Source organism: Sphaeramia orbicularis, chromosome 17 (genome assembly GCF_902148855.1).
Source record: "Sphaeramia orbicularis chromosome 17, fSphaOr1.1, whole genome shotgun sequence".
In the NCBI taxonomy this organism is placed as follows: Eukaryota; Metazoa; Chordata; class Actinopteri; order Kurtiformes; family Apogonidae; genus Sphaeramia; species Sphaeramia orbicularis.
The window spans coordinates 1334116-1360801 of NC_043973.1; the positions used below are offsets into that span (position 1 = coordinate 1334116).

At 39.7% G+C, this 26686-nt stretch overlaps 1 protein-coding gene across 1 annotated transcript in view; it reads left to right on the top strand.

Annotated features, from left to right (window-relative positions):
• The window catches only part of LOC115436826 (contactin-associated protein-like 4), a 262042-nt gene that overhangs the window by 220461 nt on the left and 14895 nt on the right, over nucleotides 1-26686 (top strand). Inside the window, exons 20-21 of the mRNA XM_030159784.1 lie at nucleotides 1474-1607; nucleotides 19287-19374. Of these exons, the coding sequence (XP_030015644.1) occupies nucleotides 1474-1607; nucleotides 19287-19374 (222 nt within the window). The remainder of the gene's footprint in view (nucleotides 1-1473; nucleotides 1608-19286; nucleotides 19375-26686) is intronic.

Below are 26686 nucleotides of genomic sequence, written 5' to 3' on the forward strand. Positions count from 1 at the left end.
AATACGAACACACAGATTGAGATGACAAGAACCGCAAATGAACAAAAAGTGGAAAAAATGGACATTATATAAGCAAAATAATTGGTAAGACTGTGCTGCCCAGACATGTTCAGGTTGTTGTGTTTTCATTTTGTTGTTATTCTTTTAAAAATTAATAAAATGTAAGTTACAAAAAAGTTTTTGTTCACTATACAGAGCGACATACAGACAGAAGGTATTTATTTCACTAATCACACACTTCACCATTGATAAACAACAACAGAGAAATACCTGTTCACCCCTCAGGTGGAAAAAGAACAACTTTTTACAGCGTACTGTCTCCATGACGACGACCAGTTGCACACACAAAATCCTCATTTAAACAGGGCGGTCTCCAAGACTTTGTACCTGGTGTCACAGGCAATCATAGCTGTTTACCCCTGACACGCAAATCAATAGCACACGCATATTTTAGCGTGAGCAAGCACATTTGTGCCCGTTATTTGCGATCTTAGTAAATCAGGCCCATAATATTCTGACTTCATTCTTGTAAAATTATGACTCTTTTTGTATTGGACTTTATTCTCATAAAATTACAGGTTTTATCTCGATATTTTACGACTTTATTCTCACAGCGACAAGTGTTTTTATTTCCTTATGTGGCCCTAATACGCTGTCGTACTTCTTACATCTGAGGAAGTAACTTTTTTTTTTTTATACCCAGTCAAATAACGCTGTTTGGACTGTGGCTTTTCCAGGCGCTGTAGAAGCACTTTGAATGTCAAATTACGAACAATTTCAGCACCTTCATCAAATCAGCACTTTGCTGCTGCATTAGCTGGAAGTAGTTTCTTTTGGGTGTTAATGACTCAGAAAGTGGAGGAGCAGCAGGGCATTAAGGTTTCATTCAGGACTCATCAGGTAAATGCACTCACACAAGTGTTCTATTAAACCCACTGCTCTTCTCTTTATTTGGCTCATTCCTTTATTGTTGCTGCAGGTGCCGTGTTTTCAACAATCACACGCTTATTATTCAAAATATGTGCTTAGATCGAGTAATTATCACCTCATTGAAAAATATAGTGAATTATCTCCATGAAATGTTCTTAAGGAGTTTAATTCATATATTTTAATATTATTCTAGGTGTTAATTTGTATGCATTGGAAGATTAGGATACGTATTTTTTATTAATCCTTTGCTTTTATCTTTAAGACCCATAGACTTCACAGCATTTTAATTAAATCTACACATAATGCTCCAAATATTAGAAAAGAAATGAATTAGATTCGAGGTTGTGTTCTTGATAGGGAATTAGCTCTAATCCTCCTAATAGGAAAAAGCTTTATTAATTCAGATATCCATCATTCAGATCGGTTGCAGAAGTGGAAATAACTCCAACAAAGACCAGATTAAAGCGGAGGACCTGGATGGTTTCACGGAGAGAGGAAGTTTAATTTGGTGAAACGTCTGTCTGTGTGTGTGTTTGTGTGAAGATAAGATGGAGGTGAGATATAAGCTGGACAGCAGCGGAGACGCCGAGGTGTTGAAGAGCAGAGTGAGGGGCGTGGCCAACGGACAGCTGCACTCAGTGAGCATCAGGAGGACGGCCCACGCTGTGTCTGTGCAGGTACCACGCACAAATACAACACATTTAACCAACTATGACTGTGTCTGTGCAGGTACCACGCACAAATACAACACATTTAACCAACTATGACTGTGTCTGTGCAGGTACCACGCACAAATACAACACATTTAACCAACTATGACTGTGTCTGTGCAGGTACCACGCACAAATACAACACATTTAACCAACTATGACTGTGTCTGTGCAGGTACCACGCACAAATACAACACATTTAACCAACTATGACTGTGTCTGTGCAGGTACCACGCACAAATACAACACATTTAACCAACTATGACTGTGTCTGTGCAGGTACCACGCACAAATACAACACATTTAACCAAGTATGACTGTGTCTGTGCAGGTACCACGCACAAATACAACACATTTAACCAAGTATGACTGTGTCTGTGCAGGTACCACGCACAAATACAACACATTTAACCAAGTATGACTGTGTCTGTGCAGGTACCACGCACAAATACAACACATTTAACCAACTATGACTGTGTCTGTGCAGGTACCACGCACAAATACAACACATTTAACCAAGTATGACTGTGTCTGTGCAGGTACCACGCACAAATACAACACATTTAACCAACTATGACTGTGTCTGTGCAGGTACCACGCACAAATACAACACATTTAACCAACTATGACTGTGTCTGTGCAGGTACCACGCACAAATACAACACATTTAACCAACTATGACTGTGTCTGTGCAGGTACCACGCACAAATACAACACATTTAACCAACTATGACTGTGTCTGTGCAGGTACCACACACAAATACAACACATTTAACCAACTATGACTGTGTCTGTGCAGGTACCACGCACAAATACAACACATTTAACCAACTATGACTGTGTCTGTGCAGGTACCACGCACAAATACAACACATTTAACCAACTATGACTGTGTCTGTGCAGGTACCACGCACAAATACAACACATTTAACCAAGTATGACTGTGTCTGTGCAGGTACCACACACAAATACAACACATTTAACCAAGTATGACTGTGTCTGTGCAGGTACCACGCACAAATACAACACATTTAACCAAGTATGACTGTGTCTGTGCAGGTACCACGCACAAATACAACACATTTAACCAAGTATGACTGTGTCTGTGCAGGTACCACACACAAATACAACACATTTAACCAACTATGACTGTGTCTGTGCAGGTACCACGCACAAATACAACACATTTAACCAAGTATGACTGTGTCTGTGCAGGTACCACGCACACACAAAACACATTTAACCAAGTATGACTGTGTCTGTGCAGGTACCACGCACACACAAAACACATTTAACCAACTATGACTGTGTCTGTGCAGGTACCACGCACAAATACAACACATTTAACCAAGTATGACTGTGTCTGTGCAGGTACCACGCACAAATACAACACATTTAACCAACTATGACTGTGTCTGTGCAGGTACCACGCACAAATACAACACATTTAACCAAGTATGACTGTGTCTGTGCAGGTACCACGCACAAATACAACACATTTAACCAACTATGACTGTGTCTGTGCAGGTACCATGCACAAATACAACACATTTAACCAACTATGACTGTGTCTGTGCAGGTACCACACACAAATACAACACATTTAACCAACTATGACTGTGTCTGTGCAGGTACCACACACAAATACAACACATTTAACCAACTATGACTGTGTCTGTGCAGGTACCACGCACAAATACAACACATTTAACCAAGTATGACTGTGTCTGTGCAGGTACCACGCACACACAAAACACATTTAACCAAGTATGACTGTGTCTGTGCAGGTACCACGCACACACAAAACACATTTAACCAACTATGACTGTGTCTGTGCAGGTACCACGCACAAATACAACACATTTAACCAAGTATGACTGTGTCTGTGCAGGTACCACGCACAAATACAACACATTTAACCAACTATGACTGTGTCTGTGCAGGTACCACACACAAATACAACACATTTAACCAACTATGACTGTGTCTGTGCAGGTACCACGCACACACAAAACACATTTAACCAACTATGACTGTGTCTGTGCAGGTACCACGCACAAATACAACACATTTAACCAACTATGACTGTGTCTGTGCAGGTACCATGCACACACAAAACACATTTAACCAAGTATGACTGTGTCTGTGCAGGTACCACGCACAAATACAACACATTTAACCAAGTATGACTGTGTCTGTGCAGGTACCACACACAAATACAACACATTTAACCAACTATGACTGTGTCTGTGCAGGTACCACACACAAATACAACACATTTAACCAAGTATGACTGTGTCTGTGCAGGTACCACGCACACACAAAACACATTTAACCAACTATGACTGTGTCTGTGCAGGTACCATGCACACACAAAACACATTTAACCAACTATGACTGTGTCTGTGCAGGTACCACGCACAAATACAACACATTTAACCAAGTATGACTGTGTCTGTGCAGGTACCACGCACAAATACAACACATTTAACCAACTATGACTGTGTCTGTGCAGGTACCACGCACACACAAAACACATTTAACCAACTATGACTGTGTCTGTGCAGGTACCACGCACAAATACAACACATTTAACCAAGTATGACTGTGTCTGTGCAGGTACCACGCACAAATACAACACATTTAACCAACTATGACTGTGTCTGTGCAGGTACCACGCACAAATACAACACATTTAACCAACTATGACTGTGTCTGTGCAGGTACCATGCACAAATACAACACATTTAACCAAGTATGACTGTGTCTGTGCAGGTACCACGCACAAATACAACACATTTAACCAACTATGACTGTGTCTGTGCAGGTACCACGCACACACAAAACACATTTAACCAACTATGACTGTGTCTGTGCAGGTACCACGCACAAATACAACACATTTAACCAAGTATGACTGTGTCTGTGCAGGTACCACGCACAAATACAACACATTTAACCAACTATGACTGTGTCTGTGCAGGTACCACGCACACACAAAACACATTTAACCAAGTATGACTGTGTCTGTGCAGGTACCACGCACAAATACAACACATTTAACCAACTATGACTGTGTCTGTGCAGGTACCACACACAAATACAACACATTTAACCAACTATGACTGTGTCTGTGCAGGTACCACGCACACACAAAACACATTTAACCAACTATGACTGTGTCTGTGCAGGTACCACGCACAAATACAACACATTTAACCAACTATGACTGTGTCTGTGCAGGTACCATGCACACACAAAACACATTTAACCAAGTATGACTGTGTCTGTGCAGGTACCACGCACAAATACAACACATTTAACCAAGTATGACTGTGTCTGTGCAGGTACCACACACAAATACAACACATTTAACCAACTATGACTGTGTCTGTGCAGGTACCACACACAAATACAACACATTTAACCAAGTATGACTGTGTCTGTGCAGGTACCACGCACACACAAAACACATTTAACCAACTATGACTGTGTCTGTGCAGGTACCACGCACAAATACAACACATTTAACCAAGTATGACTGTGTCTGTGCAGGTACCACGCACAAATACAACACATTTAACCAACTATGACTGTGTCTGTGCAGGTACCACACACAAATACAACACATTTAACCAAGTATGACTGTGTCTGTGCAGGTACCACGCACACACAAAACACATTTAACCAACTATGACTGTGTCTGTGCAGGTACCACGCACACACAAAACACATTTAACCAACTATGACTGTGTCTGTGCAGGTACCACGCACAAATACAACACATTTAACCAAGTATGACTGTGTCTGTGCAGGTACCACGCACAAATACAACACATTTAACCAACTATGACTGTGTCTGTGCAGGTACCACACACAAATACAACACATTTAACCAACTATGACTGTGTCTGTGCAGGTACCACGCACAAGTACAACACATTTAACCAAGTATGACTGTGTCTGTGCAGGTACCACACACAAATACAACACATTTAACCAACTATGACTGTGTCTGTGCAGGTACCACGCACAAATACAACACATTTAACCAAGTATGACTGTGTCTGTGCAGGTACCACGCACACACAAAACACATTTAACCAAGTATGACTGTGTCTGTGCAGGTACCACGCACACACAAAACACATTTAACCAACTATGACTGTGTCTGTGCAGGTACCACGCACACACAAAACACATTTAACCAACTATGACTGTGTCTGTGCAGGTACCACGCACAATACAACACATTTAACCAAGTATGACTGTGTCTGTGCAGGTACCACGCACAAATACAACACATTTAACCAACTATGACTGTGTCTGTGCAGGTACCACACACAAATACAACACATTTAACCAACTATGACTGTGTCTGTGCAGGTACCACGCACAAGTACAACACATTTAACCAAGTATGACTGTGTCTGTGCAGGTACCACACACAAATACAACACATTTAACCAACTATGACTGTGTCTGTGCAGGTACCACGCACAAATACAACACATTTAACCAAGTATCACACACTAAAGACCAGGATGCAGCTGCAGATTCTTCTTGAAGTTGAGTATTCTACCAAATATTTCAGCAATTAATCGAGTAATCGGATTTCCTCATCAAGCCGTCATCGAGACTAGGGATGCAAATTATTGATTAATCCGTTAATCATTTGTTGATTGACTTTATCGATGAATTAACGATTAATTGATAAGTGGTGATTTTCCTGAGAGCCTGAATTTCTCTTTAAACAGGGTCTATAACAGGGCTGTCAAACATGCGGCCCAGGGGCCAAATGTGGCTCGCCAAAGGTTCCAATCCAACCCCTGGGATGAATTTGCAAAGTGCAAAAATTCCACAGTCAAGGCTGTGGAACTTATGTTAGTTCAGGTTCCACAAACAGACCGATATGATCTACAGTCAAATAATAACAGCAGAAGAACCGACAAAAAAGAATGACTGCAGATTTTCTTTTCAGTTTGATGTGAAAAAAATAATATTACATTATGTCTATAAATAATGACAACTTCAATTTTTTTTCTTTGTTTTAGTGCAAAAAATGACATTCAATTATGAAAATATTTACATTTACAAACCATCCGTTATCAATAAAATGTGAAAAACCCGAACAAATATGACCAACCTGAAATGTCTGTATTAAATTCAGTCCAGTCTGAACTCTTTTCTTCCTGTTCCTCAGTGTTTTGTGTCTTTGGAGATCTGATCCAGAATGCACATGGACTAATGAGAAGTGGAGGAAGAAGATTAAAATTGCACTGATTTTTCTTAAGAAATTTCAATTTTTTTTTCAGGTTATTCACATCTTTTTTGTTTGGATAGTTTATAAAAGTAAGTATTTTCATAATTTAATGGGTTTTTTTGCACTAAAACAAAGACAAACATTGTCAGTTGTCATTGTTTATGGGTTCTTCTGTTCTTATTTTACTGGTCCGGTCCACTGCAGATCAAATCAGGCTGAATGTGGAACCTGAAAGAACAGGAGTTTGAGAGCTCTGGTCTATAAGAATAAAAGCTAAATATTGTTTCTATACTTGATGAGAAAATCATGTCATATTCCTTAATGATTGACTTATTGAACCGTTGGATACAGAACAGATGATGACATTTATGGAGTAGAACTAAAGAAATTCTGCAGAGAAATTCAATAAAATAAATGGATCTGAGGAGGGGCAGTTTAGAAGAAATGGACATTTCTGACATTGGATCACTGACATGATGGAGCCAGATTTCAGCAGAGATGCCCCCCCCCCCACCCCCCCACTATTTTCGTGTGGCCACTGGGGTGACCACGGGACATACCTGTGTCCTGGATCAGGAGCCTGGAGGATGTTTTCAACTTCTGTTTCACTGACCAGTAGGGGTATAAGAAAATATCAGTTCTGCAATATATCAAAATATTTCATTTCACGATACTGTATCAATATTAAAAAGTACTGTATCGATATTTTTAGGTATTTATTCAAATGCAGATATTGGAGGTTCAGTTTTGTTTTTTGGTTTTCTTTATTGTTTATATTTTATTTATTGTTATTTAACACTATTTTATTAAATAATGGTTATTTGAAGCATCCTAAAATCACAGAGAGGCAGATGTTCATTCCTTTGTTGGGATTGAACTGAAATCCTGTTCTGATGTTAGTTCTGAACTAATAGAATCTGAACATTTGAACAGGATCTGAAACTGGAATGTCTGTAAAACTGAATTTCAGTTTGAACACAGGAACATTTTGTGATAGAACATTAGATCCTGTTCTGATCAAATAAAAATCTGTTTAGTATTTGTGCAGATTTCTGGTGTAATTCAATTCTTCCAGGAAATAATCTTTTCAAAAAGAAACAAAACCAATAAAAAAATTGCCTTCCTAACAGTATCATGATATATCATGATATATCGTATCATGATCCTGGTATTGTGATTTGTATCGTATTGCCAGATTCTTGCCCATACACAGCCCTATTAACCAGATAGTCCAGATGACCGTGGACTAGACTGACCTCCAGGGAAAATGCGCTGATCCAATACTGACCCCACATTTGTTTGTGTATTTCTGCGGCGGTGCACCGCTCCCATAAACAGTCTGTGTTTGGTCCTCCATGTCCTTAAAGACATTCTAACTCATCAACGCCATGATCTGGTTCAATGACCGCCTATCCCAGCTGCGGCGTCACAGTGCGGACAAACCATCAGCCTTCAGACAGGTGTGGAAAAGGGGACATTAACCGACAATTAATAATTTAATCAAGTAAATTCTTATAGACAGTTAACTGATAGTTGATTAATTGTTTACATCGCTAATTGAGACTCATTATTATAAACAACAACAAATGCATAGCCCACATTCTAACCAGCGCTGCAGTGCTTCTCAGTTAGTGATCACGTTAAATCGTTGAGAGGAAAACAGGCTTTTACCTTGTTCTGGCTTCAGATGATGAGCTGGTGTTGTTCACAAACAGATGCTTTCTGTTCTGTTCGACTATTAATGGATTCATCTTTCAGCTCTACTGGTTAGTGTCATCTTACCTGCAGTTGATTATGGTTTTGAAACGTCTCAAATACAGTTTGAGCTGGTGGTCCATTGCTTCACTCAGCTGTGAGTCTGTCTCCGTTCCCCAGACCTGGACAGCACAGATAAAGGCTGACAAAGGAAACATGATGTGTGACGATAGGAAACGCCTCATAAAAGCCTCATTCCCAGATCAGAGGAATCCACACAGATCTGCTTTGACAGATGCAGTGGGAGCGCCGTTGGTTTTCCCTAATTGGTTTAACAAGTGGAACTTTACTTCTGAAGGTCATCCACTTTCTGTGCTAATGAACATAAGTGATGATGTCAGGGTATCTTTATAGCATCATCTGTCTACATGTAAACTAGTGTGGAAGACGGAAGGATGAGGGAAAGGGTTGGACTTGGGGCTAAATAAGAAAGAAAACATTAACACAGAAATAGACATGAACCCTGGTGAATCTGTTGGTCTGTCTGTCATTCCTCAGCTGAATCTCTTGCATTACAGTGAACAGTTTCTTAGTTTCTTGGTTCCATCTCCAGAAACAAACCAACCAAACAAACATTCAGAGCCAGGAGGGAACTCAGGCATCTTTGGAATTTTGTCATGGCGTGCATTGTAGGAAACAGAGGTCTGCACCGCTGCCTGCAGCGGCAGCGCAACCATATGGTATTATATGGATGAAACAAACATGACGCGGAAACAGCTGAAATGCAGAAACAGCTGGAGGAATCTGCATAGAGGGAAGGGAGCTCCTGCCGTTTCTGCATCATGTCTGTTCCAGCTGCTGATGTCAGGCGGCTGTGCGAGCCTCCGTTTCCCACAATGCACGTCGCAACAAAATTCCTCAGATGCCGAAGTTCCCTCCCACTCTGTTTGTAAACACATGTTTGTTTGTGGTGGATGGAACTAAGAAACTGTTCAGCATGAGGAAGAGATTCAGCTGAGGAATGACAGACAGACCAACAGACAAATGAAACTGAGGATATGACTGAGGATGGACAGATCTGAGGACAAACTGGTCATGAAAGTCTCCTGCACCTTTAAGCCTGTTCACATGGCAGTGGTATAACCTGTAGAAAATACTGCCCCCCCCCCCCCCCCACACACACACACACACACACACACACACATCTGTTTCATTGCACAGGATGTGTTTGTGTTTGTGCTTCTTTTCTTGTTTTTCTGTGAATGTACTGACATTATTTCTCAGTTCTGATGTCAAAGGCAGGTTCACCACAAATGTTCCAGCTGTAGTTGTCATCTGTCTTTTCAGATGGCATTCTTCTTAAATATTTAAGTTTGCTCTTTTAGTGAACATCCTTGCTTTATTACAACATGAACTTTCTGATTTATCGTCACCAGCACAGCCTCCATCACCCTCCACCAGGAAATAGGGTCGACAAAACAGGCTGCATATTCCACCAAGTTAGAGATGTCAGTTTGTCCAGGACTAATATTATCACAGGACCTCTGTTTGCAAAAATTCAATACAGACAAAACTGATTCACACAAGATTAAGATCTCAGACTACTTCTGCAATTATTATAAATAATTAGAAGTCCTGTCAGCCCAATATGATCTGAAGTCGACCGGACCAGTAAAATAATCAGTGAGAAAAGTACAATTATATTATGAAGATGTTTACATCTACAAGGTTACCTTAAAAATCTGAATAAAATGAAAAACCTGAAAAGGTCTTAAGAAAAATAAGTGTAATTTTAACAATATTACACCTCAGTTCATCATTTATACATATACATCACAACTTACAGATCACAGTGGATCTACAAATACACAAAACATTTATATTAATAACAGGCAGAATATGGATAAAATTGCACTTAATTCTCTTAAGACATTTCATGTTGTTCATATTTGTTCAGATTATTCACATTTTCTGTTCAAGGATAGTTTGTAAATGGGAACATTTTCATGTAATTTAACTTTTTTTAGTTGTTATTCTTTATAGGTTATTATGATGGTATTTGTCTGACCCACTTGACATCAAATTATTCTATTCGTGGAACCTGAACTAAAAGGATTTTAACATCTTTGATTGTTAATATCCTCAGTGTAGTTTTTGCATTTCATAAATTCATCCCACAGGCCGCATTGGACCCTCTGGTGGGCCGGTTTTGGCCCATGGGCCGTATGTTTGACACTTGTGTCCTATGTGAACTAGGGCTGTGTATTGGCAAGAATCTGGTGATACGATACAAATCCCAATACTAGGATCATGATACGATATATCACAATATATCATGATACTGTTAAAAAGGCAGTTTTTTGTTTCTTTTTTGAAATTATTATTTCTTGGAAGAATTGAATTACACCAGAAATCTGCACAAATACTAAACACATTGTATTTTGATCCCAACAGGATCTAATATTTTATCATAAAATGTTCCTGTGTTCAAACTGAAATTCTGTTTTACAGACATTCCAGTTTCAGATCCTGTTCAAATGTTCATATTCTATTAGTTCAGAAGTAACATCAGAACTTCATTCTTGTGCAATCCCAACAAAGGAACTCCCATCTGCCGCTCAGACAGTAAAAAGTGCTTTTAGGATGCTTCAAATAACCATTATTTAATAAAACAGTGTTAAATAATAATAAATAAGACATAAACAATAAAGAAAACCAAAAAACAAAAATGAACCTCCACAATATCTGCATTTGAATAAATACCTAAAAATATCGATACAGTACTTTTTAATATCGATACAGTATTGTGAAATGAAATATCACGATATATTGCAGAACTGATATTTTCTAACAGCCCTACTGTGAACAGGGCTTTTGTTTGTGTTTTATACATTTTCATCAGTAAAAGCAGGCGGTGCAAACTTTCTCCAGTTCCACGTCCTCCTTCACAGCGATAATGAAGCTCCATCCTCATCCGTGTTCGCAGGGACAAACTGCACATTAAAGGGCAGCAGGTGAAATATGGAGCTCCTTACAGGTATCCACATATGCTGAATCTCTTATCTTGTAAACAGCATCCTCTGATGATGTACGAGGTGAGCTTCATCCAACCAGGGCCCGGCAGCCTGAACGTCTCTATAATTATCAGCGCCCTGACATGAAATACAAGGTGACCTGGTCCCACATGCGCAGCTTCCCCTAAATCAAATGTGCAGGCTCCAGTGAAATATGAGGCGCATCTTCAGCGCACCGGTTTCCATCACTTTGAATCATTATATCGTTAACAAAAGACTCCAGGGACGTCAAGTCAACCTCAACAAGAGTTCCAAAGCGGTGCTTTTGTGTGCGTCTGTGTGAAGGCCTGACGCTCTGGTGTCCAGGCTGGTTTCAGAGGAGGACAGTATGGCTTCGGTTCCCCTGAGCAGACGTCCCACTGAAAAACGACTCGCTGAGGCTGGAATCCCTCTGGGCTCACAGCGGTCCTGATATCACAGTCCAGTGTTTCTCCCCACAGGGCTTTCCTGTTCATCTCACACCATGCTCCACTTAGTCCACTCTGCTCGGACACTGAAGAAAGATAGAAAAGACTGCAGGACACAATATGAGGAAACCTATTCCAAAAGCAATTATATCAATTTAAAGCCATGAAAAACTGAAAACCTGGAGCTTTTCTGTTGGTATCAGCAGAACTGGCCTAGAACCACCCTCCACATCCATTCTGTTCTCTTCCATTTTTCCATACACATGTAATATTTTTCATCTTTGGCTGATAGTTTAGACCAGGGGTGTCAGACTCATTTCAGTTCAGTTCCACATTCAGCCTAATATGATCTGCAGTGGGCTGGACCAGTCAAATAATAACAGTGAAAAATTGAAATTACATTATGGTCAGGTTTACATCTACAAAGTTTCATTAAAAATTTAAATAACATGAACAACTTGAATTGTCTTAAGAAAAAGAAAAACAAGTGCAATTTTAACAATATTCTGCCTCAGTTTATTAGTTTATCATTTACACATGCAATCGCACAAAACATTTAGTAAGAGGCAGAATATTGGTCAAATTAAATGTACTTTTCTTAAGACATTTCCGTTTGTTCATATTTGTTCAGGTTATTCACATTTTTTGTAAAAGTATAGTTTGGTAATGTAAACATTTTCTTGTAATTTTACTTTTTTGCAGCAAAAAAATGAGAGAATTTGGGGTTGTCATTATTTATCAAGGTTCAAGGTTACTTTATTTCTACCTGTGGGTAGATTTGTTTTGCAGTCGAGGTGATTGCTTTTGGCATTACAGTAAGACATGCGTTGAACCTGTTAGGCAGGTACTTGATCCAGCTTCCAGACAGGACAAAAAGAGCTCAGTGTTCCACCATTCAACAGTACAGCAGCATGGATAAGTAAAAGAATAAAAGAAATAAATAAGATCAAATAAATAAAAACAAAATGCAATAAAACACAATAAAAACCCAGAAGATAAAAGCAGTCTGGGACAAAAACCAGGATAAGAACATAAAATTTAAAAATTAAAAGTCACAATAATAAAAAATAGAGCTAATAAATAGAATAAATAACTAAAATAAGTAAATAAAGTGCAATGTCACTATTTCTTCAGGACAGGAACACAGCTGTTTTTATAAACGCTGTGTCCTGCACCTTGGGACTAAAAACCTCCGTCCAGAGGAAAGGAGCTGAAATTCACCTCAGAAAGGATATATAGGTTATTCTGATAATATTTGACTGGTTCTGACCCAGTTGAAATCTAATTGGACTGTATGTGTCTGTATGTGGAACCTGAATTAAAATGATTTTGACACCACTGATTGTTCATATCTTCAGTGTAATTTTTGCATTTCACACATTCATCCCGTGGGCCGGATCGGACCCTTTGGTGGGCCAGATTTGGCCCCCGGGCCTAATGTTTGACACCTGTGCTTTAGACATAGAGGACATTTTTGGAAAAGAAATGTTTTACATGAAAATTTAAAGCAACTCACAGATTTACTGTTAGCAGAGCCTACTTTCGCACAGTGTTTAACGTGACATAACAGCACAAGTTTTTTTACTCTGTGTGAACACGCACATCTGTGGGCACACACTACTTGTTTCACATGTGAAGGCCATTCATTAATTAAGGTCACATGATAAAGTCACATGTCACAGTGGTTGTCATAACAACATAAACAGACATTCTACTAAAATTAACCAGTATCAAAATGAGAGCACATCTGTCAACAGCCCCACCTGCTCACATTTGAAACATCCATTTTGCATAAACCTAATCTGTGAAGTTCATACACCAAACATAAACATCTCAAACTTCACATGTTTTAGTTCAGTTCCAGACTTTGTCAGTACATCTGCAACCATTTCATTGGTTGGCCAGTAGGGCTGTTAGAAAATATCGGTTCTGCAATATATCGCGATATTTCATTTCATAATACTTCATCAATATTCAAAAGTACTGTATCGATATTTTTAGGTATTTATTCAAATGCAGATATGGCTGAGGTTCATTTTTGTTTTTTGTTTTTCTTTATTGTTTATATTTTATTTATTATTATTTAACACTGTTGTATTAAATAATGGTTATTTGAAGCATCCTAAAAGCACTCTTTACTGTCTGAGAGGCATTTGGGAGTTTCTTTGTTGGGATTGAACTCAAATCCTGTTCTGATGTTAGTTCTGAACTAATAGAATCTGAACATTTGAACAGGATCTGAAACTGGAATGTCTGTAAAACACAATTTCAGTTTGAACACATGAACATTTGGTGATAGAACATTAGATCCTGTGCTGATCAAATAAAAATGTGTTTAGTATTTGTGCAGATTTCTGGTGTAATTCAATTCTTCCAGGAAATAATCATTTTTTTAAAAACAAACAAAAAATTGCCTTTTTAACAGTATCATGATTAGGGATGGGAATCGTTAAGAATTTAACGATTCTGATTCCATTATCAATATTGCTTATCGATCCGATTCCTTATCAATTCTCTTTTTGATTCTCAGTGGGTGAGGGAATCAAAGAGTCCAAACAGGTGTGTTTGCATTAACTGTCTTTTATATTTCCATCTGCACAGAAAATAGAACATATACAGTATGAACTAATAATAAGAACAGATGACACCGGGCCCGGTTTGGGGGGGGGGGGGCAGTGAAAGTGAAACTACAGCCTCTTTACTAATTCCTCTATTGCCGCATTTCTACTACGTGGAACCGGTTTGACTCAGTTCAGCTTGTCTCCTGTTGTTTCCTTTCCCTTCTTACCTTCGGAAACTTGGATTTGAGGAGTTACGACGTTTGTTGCCTGCACTGGAATCAGAACTGGGCGCGGCGTTCACTCTGCCGCTACATTCATAAGTGCAGCTAGATAGTGTTTCAAATATGTGACATTCCTGTGAATGATTCACATGATGTGGACAAATGTTTGAGGATATTGGAGGGATTCCACCCTTTAGAAGACATGGAAGCTTTGACAGTGTTCCAGTGGACCTGATGTGGTCTGTTTAGACCTGGTGTGGTCTGTTTGGACCTGGTGTGGTCTGTTTGGACCTGGTGTGGTCTGTTTAGACCTGGTGTGGTCTGTTTGGACCTGGTGTGGTCTGTTTAGACCTGGTGTGGTCTGTTTGGACCTGGTGTGGTCTATTTGGACCTGGTGTGGTCTGTTTAGACCTGGTGTGGTCTATTTGGACCTGGTGTGGTCTGTTTAGACCTGGTGTGGTCTATTTGGACCTGGTGTGGTCTGTTAAGACCTGGTGTGGTCTGTTTAGACCTGGTGTGGTCTGTTTGGACCTGGTGTGGTCTATTTGGACCTGGTGTGGTCTGTTTAGACCTGGTGTGGTCTGTTTAGACCTGGTGTGGTCTGTTTAGACCTGATGTGGTCTGTTTAGACCTGGTGTGGTCTGTTTAGACCTGGTGTGGTCTGTTTGGACCTGGTGTGGTCTATTTGGACCTGGTGTGGTCTGTTTAGACCTGGTGTGGTCTGTTTAGACCTGGTGTGGTCTGTTTGGACCTGATGTGGTCTGTTTGGACCTGGTGTGGTCTGTTTGGACCTGGTGTGGTCTATTTGGACCTGGTGTGGTCTGTTTGGACCTGGTGTGGTCTATTTGGACCTGGTGTGGTCTGTTTAGACCTGGTGTGGTCTATTTGGACCTGGTGTGGTCTGTTTAGACCTGGTGTGGTCTGTTTAGACCTGGTGTGGTCTGTTTAGACCTGGTGTGGTCTGTTTAGACCTGGTGTGGTCTGTTTGGACCTGGTGTGGTCTATTTGGACCTGGTGTGGTCTGTTTAGACCTGGTGTGGTCTGTTTGGACCTGATGTGGTCTGTTTGGACCTGGTGTGGTCTGTTTGGACCTGGTGTGGTCTATTTGGACCTGGTGTGGTCTGTTTGGACCTGGTGTGGTCTATTTGGACCTGGTGTGGTCTGTTTAGACCTGGTGTGGTCTATTTGGACCTGGTGTGGTCTGTTTAGACCTGGTGTGGTCTATTTGGACCTGGTGTGGTCTGTTAAGACCTGGTGTGGTCTGTTTAGACCTGGTGTGGTCTATTTGGACCTGGTGTGGTCTGTTTAGACCTGATGTGGTCTGTTTAGACCTGGTGTGGTCTGTTTAGACCTGGTGTGGTCTGTTTGGACCTGGTGTGGTCTGTTTGGACCTGGTGTGGTCTGTTTGGACCTGGTGTGGTCTGTTTAGACCTGGTGTGGTCTGTTTAGACCTGGTGTGGTCTGTTTAGACCTGATGTGGTCTGTTTAGACCTGGTGTGGTCTGTTTAGACCTGGTGTGGTCTGTTTAGACCTGGTGTGGTCTGTTTGGACCTGATGTGGTCTGTTTGGACCTGGTGTGGTCTGTTTGGACCTGGTGTGGTCTATTTGGACCTGGTGTGGTCTGTTTGGACCTGGTGTGGTCTATTTGGACCTGGTGTGGTCTGTTTAGACCTGGTGTGGTCTATTTGGACCTGGTGTGGTCTGTTTAGACCTGGTGTGGTCTATTTGGACCTGGTGTGGTCTGTTAAGACCTGGTGTGGTCTGTTTAGACCTGGTGTGGTCTGTTTAGACCTGGTGTGGTCTATTTGGACCTGGTGTGGTCTGTTTAGACCTGATGTGGTCTGTTTAGACCTGGTGTGGTCTGTTTAGACCTGGTGTGGTCTGTTTGGACCTGGTGTGGTCTGTTTGGACCTGGTTTCATCTTTTTAGACCGTTTGTGCCTCAATGCCATGTTGTCTACATTCTGACCAAAACAACGCAGCGTATGTGTGATGTCATCACACATGCACAACAAAGGTGGAATCAATAAGCAGAATCGTTAAGCAGGCAGGCAAATGATTCCAAGGAATCGAGCTACTGGGAACCTCGATTCCCATCCCTAATCATGATATATCGTATCATGATCCTAGTATTGTGATGTGTATCGTATCACCAGATTCTTGTCCATACACAGCCCTGTTGGACAGAATTCCAAGTTGATCTGGTCACCATGGAGAGTCGGCTGGTGATTGAAGGGTTGCAGGTTCGATTCCACGGACTGGCAGAAAAAGTTGTTGGCTGATGTGCCCTTGAGCAAGGCACTTAAGCCCCATTTGGCACCTGCTATGACAAGCCTGCTGCTCCTAGTTTGCAGTGTGTGGTGTGTTCCTGCATGTTCTGCAGATGGGTAAAAAGCAGAGGTTGGATTTCAGGGTGTGGTAAAAATGTACTATAAACTGATAAGAAAGGATCTTAAAAAAAAGACAGAGACAGATGCTCTGAGGCCTCCCAGTATTATGGTAAAGATATTGGGATAAATACCATTACATTGATCAATTTGGTTTAAATTGTAATCTTTGCTTCTAAAATGCCTCAGAGATGGGTTTGAATTCACTTCTCTCTCTCTCTTCTCTTTTTTGTTTTTTCATCCATGACTCTGATTATTAATGTTCTACCTCTCCATCTTTTCTACCACAACTAACCATCTACTTTCTTCACATCTCACTTGAGAAGAAAAATGTCCCATTAAACTTTAAGGAGATATTTATGTTTCTATGTTAAATCAACATGAACAGGACATCTGACAGCTGGAGACATGATGTGTCCCAATATTTATGTCCATGTAGTTTATTCACCTATTATCTCCATTAGAAAAGGTTTTAAAGCCCTAGAACTGAGACATGCACGTATTCATTTACTCATTCAAGCTTTATTAAGGACATAGAAACTAGGTCCATAGGATAAGATAAAAAAAAAACATACGCAATAAAAAAGAAGTGAAATAGCATAAATCCATTTGTTACTGACACATAAAGGCTGGATCACCAGTGACCAGCACGTACGATGGATTACTTCAGCATTCATGTATTTACTTACATACAACACTGTCGATCAAATGACCCCTTAAAAGACTCAAAATAAATGAAGAATTGTTAACATATAAAACAGAAATAAAATACAAGTCACCAACCATGTTTAAGATGAATTTGTGTTATAGCAGTGGTTTCCAACCTTTTTTTTGTCTCCTAACCCCATTTTCACATCACACATTTCTGTTGACCCCAGAAATTAAAAACAGACTGGTTTTTTTGTTTTGTTTTTTTTTTTCAAAAATGTGTTTTTGATCCTGTAATAGTTTGCTATATTATGTTGCAAATAAACATTAATGTTAGAGGACATTTAGTCTGTATAATGTCTATTATTGTGGACAGAGGCAGTAAATCCAGGTGTAGATTACTGCACAAAGGCAGAGTGGGATTTTCCTTGGTCAGGATCTGTCCAGTCAGTCCAGCTGTGATTTACAAGGAGGACAATTAATACTGAACAAACAAGAACTGAAACTGAATTATGAAAGAGCTGCAGCATCTGAAACTGACCACAATGAACATCTGACACAAACAGAACCACAGTGCTGCAGTTTCACACTCATGTCTTTTATGGATTGTGAATGTCTCTCAACTCACCATATATTTTTTATTAGTACGTTTTGTGTTTTGTTTTGTTTTTTTTCTTCTTTTTATCAATTACTAGAAATTTCAGGCGACCCCATTTGAATTCCAGGTGACCCCATGTGGGGTCCTGACCCCAAGGTTGAAAACCACTGTGTCATAGTGTGGGACAGACAAAGTCTATGTAAAGACGACACATATGAAAGGGTCTTCTTCAAAGCTGGAGTTTATTTTGGACTTGGTTTTGGCTCTGACTAACACGTCTCTCCGTACCCACATCATGAGGCCGTCTCTGTAGAAAAAGCCTCATTAAAATAATCTCCAGTGGAGAACGTCAGCCCTGATGACTGGATGTTTTTCAGTCAAAGCCTGGACTCTGTCCCTCATGTCTCCCACTGAGTGGGTGACGTGACACACACTTTTCAGATCTATACAGATCTATAACAAGCAGAATTTTTTCACATTTGTATTTTCAGTAGAACGGTGCATTCTAACAAGAATATTTTAAGTTCTCGTATAAATTTCTTATGCATTTCTAGTACATAACTGCATAACATTTTTTTTTGTTGTTTACTTATTTCTCTTCCTCTCACTTGCTCTTGAGTTGCTTTCTTTCTGTACTTTAACTGTGTTGGAGAAAGTGTAACACACAAACTTCTGATTCTGATCTGACATGAAGGGAATTCAAAAATTCCCTGCTCTGACACGTATGCTGAGAAAATGTAAAAGTAACACTGACGTTTGTGGCGTTATAAGTGACTTTTTCTGTCTTTTTCAGATTGACCAGAACCACAGAGAAGACTTTAACCTGACATCTGATGGAGAATTCAACGCAGTTAAGTCATTGGTGTTGGGCAAAGTGCAGGGTGAGTACAGAGGCAGTAAAAGCACAGACAAAGGCTTTTAATGACACAACACTCAGATGTTCTCAGATTTAACCTCCTCAGACCCAGGAAATGTCAGCAGTACCAGCTTTTTTTTTATTTTTTATTAAATAAGTGCCTATATTGGAAACATCATGATGCAACAGTTTTTTCAGATGCAGTTTTTCAAATGTTGATGGAATGTCCTCTGTGGTGGACAGTTTTCTTTTCTTTCTTTTTTTTTGTGTAAAGTTGTGGATCTCTTGTCCACAAATGTGGACAGAAAACCCATAGCTGGGTCTGAGGAGGTTAACCAACAATTTCCAGATGTTCGTCCTCATCTGTGATCCAGTTTGGACGTTTGTACATTTATCTGCAGAAACAGATGTGATGGGGCTGATACCACTCTAGCTGTTTTCAGACCGACAAGAGAACGTACTGGTGCTGGTTCACCTAACCTCAAACCAAAAATCAGAGCGTTCAGGAACTGAAAATGAGGTTTCCAACAGGCACCAAAACGTGTTTTTTCTAAGTGAACCGTGACGACATGAGTGGACGTCCCCAGGTTGGTCTGTGTTGTCCTGCTGAGGTTCCATGTGTGGACTGGACGTCGCTGCCTTCTTCTCCACAGCAGATGTTGGTGCATGGCCTGGTGCAGATCAATACTGATCTGTGTTAACTGTACAAATGTCCACAGGTGGTCGATGTAAAATAGCACTGTTGTTATTACCTCTGCCAAGGAGGTTCTGTTTTTGCCGGTGTTGGTTTGTTTGTCTGTCTGCCTGTCCATGTGCAAGATAACTCAAAAAGTTATAGACAGATTTAGGAAATGTTGATACTGGCACAAGGAACAAATGATGACATTTTGGTGGTGATTGGGGGGGGGGGGGCACTGGCACTGATCTGCCTTGGTGGAGGTCTGTGCTTTCCGAGTGCTTTTCTAGTTATTAGTAAGTTTTAAAAAGATTTTTCTAATCAATTACTAGAAATTTCAGGTGACCCCAAGGTTGAAAACACTGTGTTAAAGGATAATATGTTAATGCAAGTGTTCTTATAGTTTGTTATTTTGCATTTGTTATTGTTATTTTTTTGCAGTAAAAACAGAGAACCATTTGGAGTTGGCATTATTGAAAGGCATAATGTAATAATATTTTTTTCAAATTAAACTAAGAAGAAAATTTGGAGCCATAATTTCTAGGTTATCGTGCTGTTATTTTTATTTTGACTTTTTTTTTTTTAATTATTTTTGAGATCACATTGGTCTGTATGTGGCCCCTGAACTAAAATGAGTTCAACAACAGCCTTTAAATTTTTTTTTTTTTTGGGGGGGTGGGGGGGGCTGACCTGCCTTGGTGGAGGTCTGTGCTCTCCAAGTGCTTTTCTAGTTTTCTCTGCTGTGAACACATCCACTTTCATAAGGGCTTTTTTTTTTTTTTGTGGCGAAACAACACCCTCTGTCAATATCAGCTCACCTAATGGTATGAACACGGGCCGTTCACGGACCAGCACTTCAGTTCCCAGTGGAACTGGTGCAGGAACCGGCTTCAACACTGGACTGGTCGCTCTGAAAACAGCTGAAGATGAAAAGAGGATTTACTTTATTCCACAGTGTTAAGAGGCTCTGAGCTGAGATGTAAACAGAAGAGTATTTTAATATACAGTGAAGCTGAATGCAGCTACAGCACAGGTGTCAAACCTGCGGCCCAGGGGCCAAAACCGGCCCACCTAAGGTTCCAGTCCAGCCCGCGGGATGAATTTGCAAAGTGCAAGTTAGGACATCAAACTCAAAAATAATATCATAATAACCTATAAATAATGACAGCACCAATTTTTTCTCTTTGATTTAGTGGAAAAAACATTAAATTATGAAAATGTTTACATTAACAAACTATCCTTTAAAATGTGAATAACCTGAACAAATATGAACAACCTTAAAATCACCCAAAAAATCATCTAAAAATCAACCAAAAAAACACCTAAAAATCACCCATAAATGACCTCAAAACCACCTAAAGATTACTCAAAAAACACCTTAAAACCACCTAAAAATCACCCAAAAATCACCCAAAAAAACCACCTAAAAATCACCCAAGAAACACACCTAACATTATACCTATAAATACTGACAACTTCAAATTGTAGTGCGAAAAAAACATTAAATTATGAAAATATTTACATTTAAAGAAAATGTAAATTAAAGCATCTAAATAAAATTATGCACAATTATAACAATTTTCTGCCTGTTACTAAATGTTTTGTGCCTTCGTAGATCTGACCTATAATGCATATGTAGAAATGATAAGTTGAGGCAGAATCTTGATAAAATTGTACTTATATTTCTTCACAAATTCAATTTTTTTGTTTGGATAGTTTTTAAATGTACATATTGGCATAAGTGAATGTTATTTTTTGCAGTAAAACCATTTGGAGTTGTCATTATTTATTGGCTGTCATGCTGTTATTGGACTGGTCCGGCCCACTGCAGATTAAACTGGGCTGAATGTGGCCCCTGAAAGAAAATGAGTCTGACACCCCTGAGCTACAGAGCTGAAGTTCCTGTTAATGTTCATGATGTGTACTTTTAACTAACGGTTTCCTGTGGAGCAATAATCATCGATCACATTCAGATTGTTGCTGAAGTTGAAAGATACAAACTTTTATAGTTGGATTTAGCTGTGAAATGTCAGATGCATTCACATTATCTACTATAATGTCAGAGTGGACCACAGTGATGAAAGCCCAGAGTGGACTGAAGCACAGCCTTTAATAAGGGAATGGTAGGTTTTACAGAGGCTGTAGATGGACGGTCGTGGACTCATCTGTCCCTGTGTCCTCATAACAGACAGATTAATGGTCTACTCAGATGCACTAAGAGCCAGAGCACCAAAGAGTTCCCTGAAGAACTGCCATTAAACCTGGCAACTCTTTTAATACGTGTTGACTCCCTGGGTATAAACTGAGGACAGGCCGGGTGGAAACACAGCATCAAGGCCATTTAAACTACAAGTGGAGAAGTAATATAAGAGGTTATTAATGAGGAACAACAAATGTGTTTTTTACAAGTGTCAGTTAGTTTATCCTTCATTTTTAGTCGTGTGTTTGATTGTGAAATTAATTACAAACATCAAAGGTTTCATATCTTAACATTTCTAGTTCGACAGTGCTGTGCAGAAGTCCTGTTCCAACACTAGTTCACTGGTTTCATGAAGTTCTAATGTCCACATGTGCATTTGTCAGATTTTGTATTAGGATCCAGTCTGGACGTATGTGAAGTAGGTAGAGCAGTAAAAACAAACTAGCGTGTGGAGCCGTGGGAACCATGGGTTCTAGATGTGGTAGTTTTTACCATGACCTTCTTAGAGTGACCAGTGGGGTGGAGCGACGTTTTACACTGATCATGTAGATGGTCATTAACCCTTGAACCCCCATTGTGTCTGTGGTGAGCGTTCTGAATTCTGATTGATTTTAAATATTCCAAAAACTTTTACCTTTCCCTTAATAGGAAAAATTTCAAAATGTGCTGAGACAATAGACCTTGTATTTTCCAGAGATTTCTGAGCATGCTCAGTGCACCCCCACCGCCTGTGGAATGGGGTGTAAAACACAGAGCAGTGAATGAGACCAACTCAGGGATTAACATGTTAAAACTCAGATTAAAGTTGAGGGTGATTATGTCAGAAACAGAAAAAAAACTGAACAAAAAGTGTCTTTTTCAGTCCAAAGTTCACTATAGTGAAAGTTTACATTCACAAGAAAATGAACCCATAAACACCCAGTGTGTCAGTTCACAAGGGAATTTTTCTCTTTAACTTTCTTAAGGGATTTATCACCATTTATTGTCATATTAGCTTCTGTATTTTATGTTTTTTTCAGTGTAAATCATATATTTTTCTGTTTAATTCTTTTATCATGTAGATGTTCATGAAAGCTCAGAGTAAATTCAAAGGATATTGAAACTGCCTTTTTTTGTAGCAAAATTCAGTTTCCACGGTAACTATGGAGCCTCTGGGTCATATCTGATGACCATGAAAAGTTCAAGAACTGTATTTTATTTCCACTTGTGGCATTGTACCTGTGGTGCCATTGTACGATAGCATGAGAGGCTAAAATCTCCCAGCATGCCTCACAACATTTGAATACGGACATAAAATAGTGCCTAGTAGATAGTCAGGTCATGTTTCTATTCATTTAGCGAGTTTGGCGGCGATGTGAAGGCTGAGGAAAAGCTGTACAAACACCCTCCTGTGCTGCAACATCGATCTGACGGACACAGAACGTGCATTATATAATAGGATGCATTGATCGGATTAGTGGATCAGCAGGTATTAAACAGTTTAGATCAGCAGATGGTTTTGGTCGTGGGGGATGTTTGGGCCTTTAAGGGTTAATAAACACAATCCAAACCACTGTCACCACCACTGCCTCCTGTGAGACTAAATTCTCTGGTTTTCCAACAGTCTGTTTGTGTGGGTTGTGCTGTTCTCCAGCTCTAATCCTGCTCATGTTTCCTCTTCACTCCCTCCTCGGTGCAGCAGAGGACGGTCCGTTTAATGGACGCCTTAATGCAAAGTGCCACCTTCTGTGAGTGTTTTAGTGCCATGTTTTATCCTTTTAGCTGTGTAATCCTGGACAGGGACCTGGAACGGTTAGAGGGTGACAAAGTAATTGGCTGGGTCATGACTTATTCATGTGGTCTCAGTGTGGTTCCATCACAGCTGGATTTAGCGTGGATAGAAACTGTTAATAACATGAGGGGCAGAGGGTCCACAGGCTGCAGCCACCGCTCTGAAAGGATGCATTTAACCCACAGGTGGCAAACCTGCGGCCCGGGGGCCAAAACTGGCCCCTTAAAGGATCCATTTAACCCACAGGTGTCAAACCTGCAGCCTGAGGGCCAAAACCAGCCCACCAAAGGGTCCATTTAACACACAGGTGTCAAACCTGCAGCCTGAGGGCCAAAACCAGCCCACCAAAGGGTCCATTTAACACACAGGTGTCAAACCTGCAGCCTGAGGGCCAAAACCAGCCCACCAAAGGGTCCATTTAACACACAGGTGTCAAACCTGCAGCCTGAGGGCCAAAACCAGCCCACTAAAGGTTCCAATCCAGCACCTGGGATGAATGTGTAAGGTGAAAAAATTACATCTAAGATATTAACAGTCAAGCATGTTGAACTCATTTTAGTTCAGGGGCCACAGACGCACCAATGTGATCTCAAAAATTTAAAAATAAAAATAACACCATAATAACCTAGAAATTACGACTCCAAATCTTCTTCTTGGTTTAATGTGAAAAAAATCTGATTACATTACGCCTTTAAATAATACCAACTCCAAATGGTTCTCTTTGTTTTTACTGCAAAAAAAGAACAATAACAAATACTAAATAACACATTATAAAAGCATTTACATTAACAAACAAGAAAAGCATTTGGAGAGCGCAGACCTCCGCCAAGGCAGATCAGTGGGGCCCCCCCGTGGGCCCCACCACCCACAATCACCACCAAAAATTAATCATTTCTTCCTTGTGCCAGTATGAACATTTCCTGAAAATTTCATGAAAATCTATCTGTAACTTTTTGAGTTATCTTGCTAACAGACAAACACGCACGCACGCAAACACACAAAGCAAAGCGATCCCAGTACCTTCTGGCAGAGGTGATTATCCTTAAACACAGTGTTTTTCAACCTTGGGGTCGCCTGAAATTTCTAGTAATTGATTTAAAAAAAAAAAAAAATTAAAAACTCCTTAATAAAAATATATGTTGAGTTGACAGAGCCAATCCCAATCCATATCAGACAAACTGTGGTTGTGAAACTGCAGCACTGTGGTTCTGTTTCTGTGTCAAATGTTCATTGTGGTCAGTTTCAGATGCTGCAGCTCTTTCATAATTCATAGTTTCAGTTCTTGTTTGTTCAGTATTAATTGTCCTCCTTGTAAATCACAGCTGGACTCACTGGACAGATCCTGACCAAGGACAATCCCATTCTCCCTTTGTGCAGTAATCTACACCTGGATTTACTGCCTCTGTCCACAATAATAGACATTATACAGACTAAATGTCAGTATGTGGAACCACTGATTTAACATTAAAAAGTGAATCACCTGAACAAATATGAACTGAAATAAATAAATGTCCAAATAAAATGAAGTGTTTAACAGTTATCATTATTGTTGCAATTGTTTGCAAAGCCTAAAAGGCAAACAGCCATGCAGTTATTTATCCACAGGTTCCGATGTTGAACACTAATAAATTAATGATTTTTCTTCATAAGGGGCTGATATCTAATGACAGAAATAAATTCAGAGTCATCTACTATGACTTCATGATAGTGAGAGCTATATACTCTATATACTTACATCTGTGTCTGTTTCTATCAAAACCAAATCCAACACACTGGCTTTTGACTGGTTATCATTTCTGAATATGGATATTTAACCCTTACAGACCCAAACATCCTCCTTTAACCTAAACCATCTACTGACCTAAACTGTTTAATTCCTGTTGATCCACTAATCCTATCAATCCATGTCAATAACTGGTGTAAAATACAGTTCTTCATCTTTTCATGGCCATCAGATATGACCATATTTGGACGTTCAGAGGCTCCATAGTTACATTTACATTTATGCATTTGGCAGATGCTTTTTTCCAAAGCGACTTACAGGGGGAAAACCAAAATAAAACAATAAAATACAGGAATAGATTAAAGACATAAAAACAGCTGTACAATTCAAAACAGTGAAATAAAAATACCAAGTAAAACAATAGAATTAACATAATAATACATTTAAAATGGAATGTAGTTATCATGGAAACACCGTCATCCTCTACAACATCGATTCACCAGTAAAACCCATGGAGCTGGATCAATGACAGTGGATGGACACACTTGTTTTTGAGTTCAGTTATTGACAGATTTGCAGAAAAAGTCACTTTTTCTTCAGTTTTCTCTATTTCTGATATAATAACCTACAACTTTAATCTGAGCTTTAATGAACATCTACATCACAGGTGTCAAACATGCGGCCCAGGGGCCAAAAGCCAAAGCCAAAGGGTCCAGTTCGGTCCACAGGATGAATTTGCAAAGTGCAAAAATTACCCTGAAGATATTAACAGTCAAGGGCATCAAACTCGAAAATAATATCATAATAACCTATAAATAATGACTCCAAATGTTATTCTTGGTTTAATGTGGGAAAAAAAATAATATGACATTATGCCTATAAATAATGGGAACACCAATTTTTTCTCTTTGATTTATTGCAAAGGACATTACATTCTGATCTCCTTTAACAATAAAATGTCAATAAC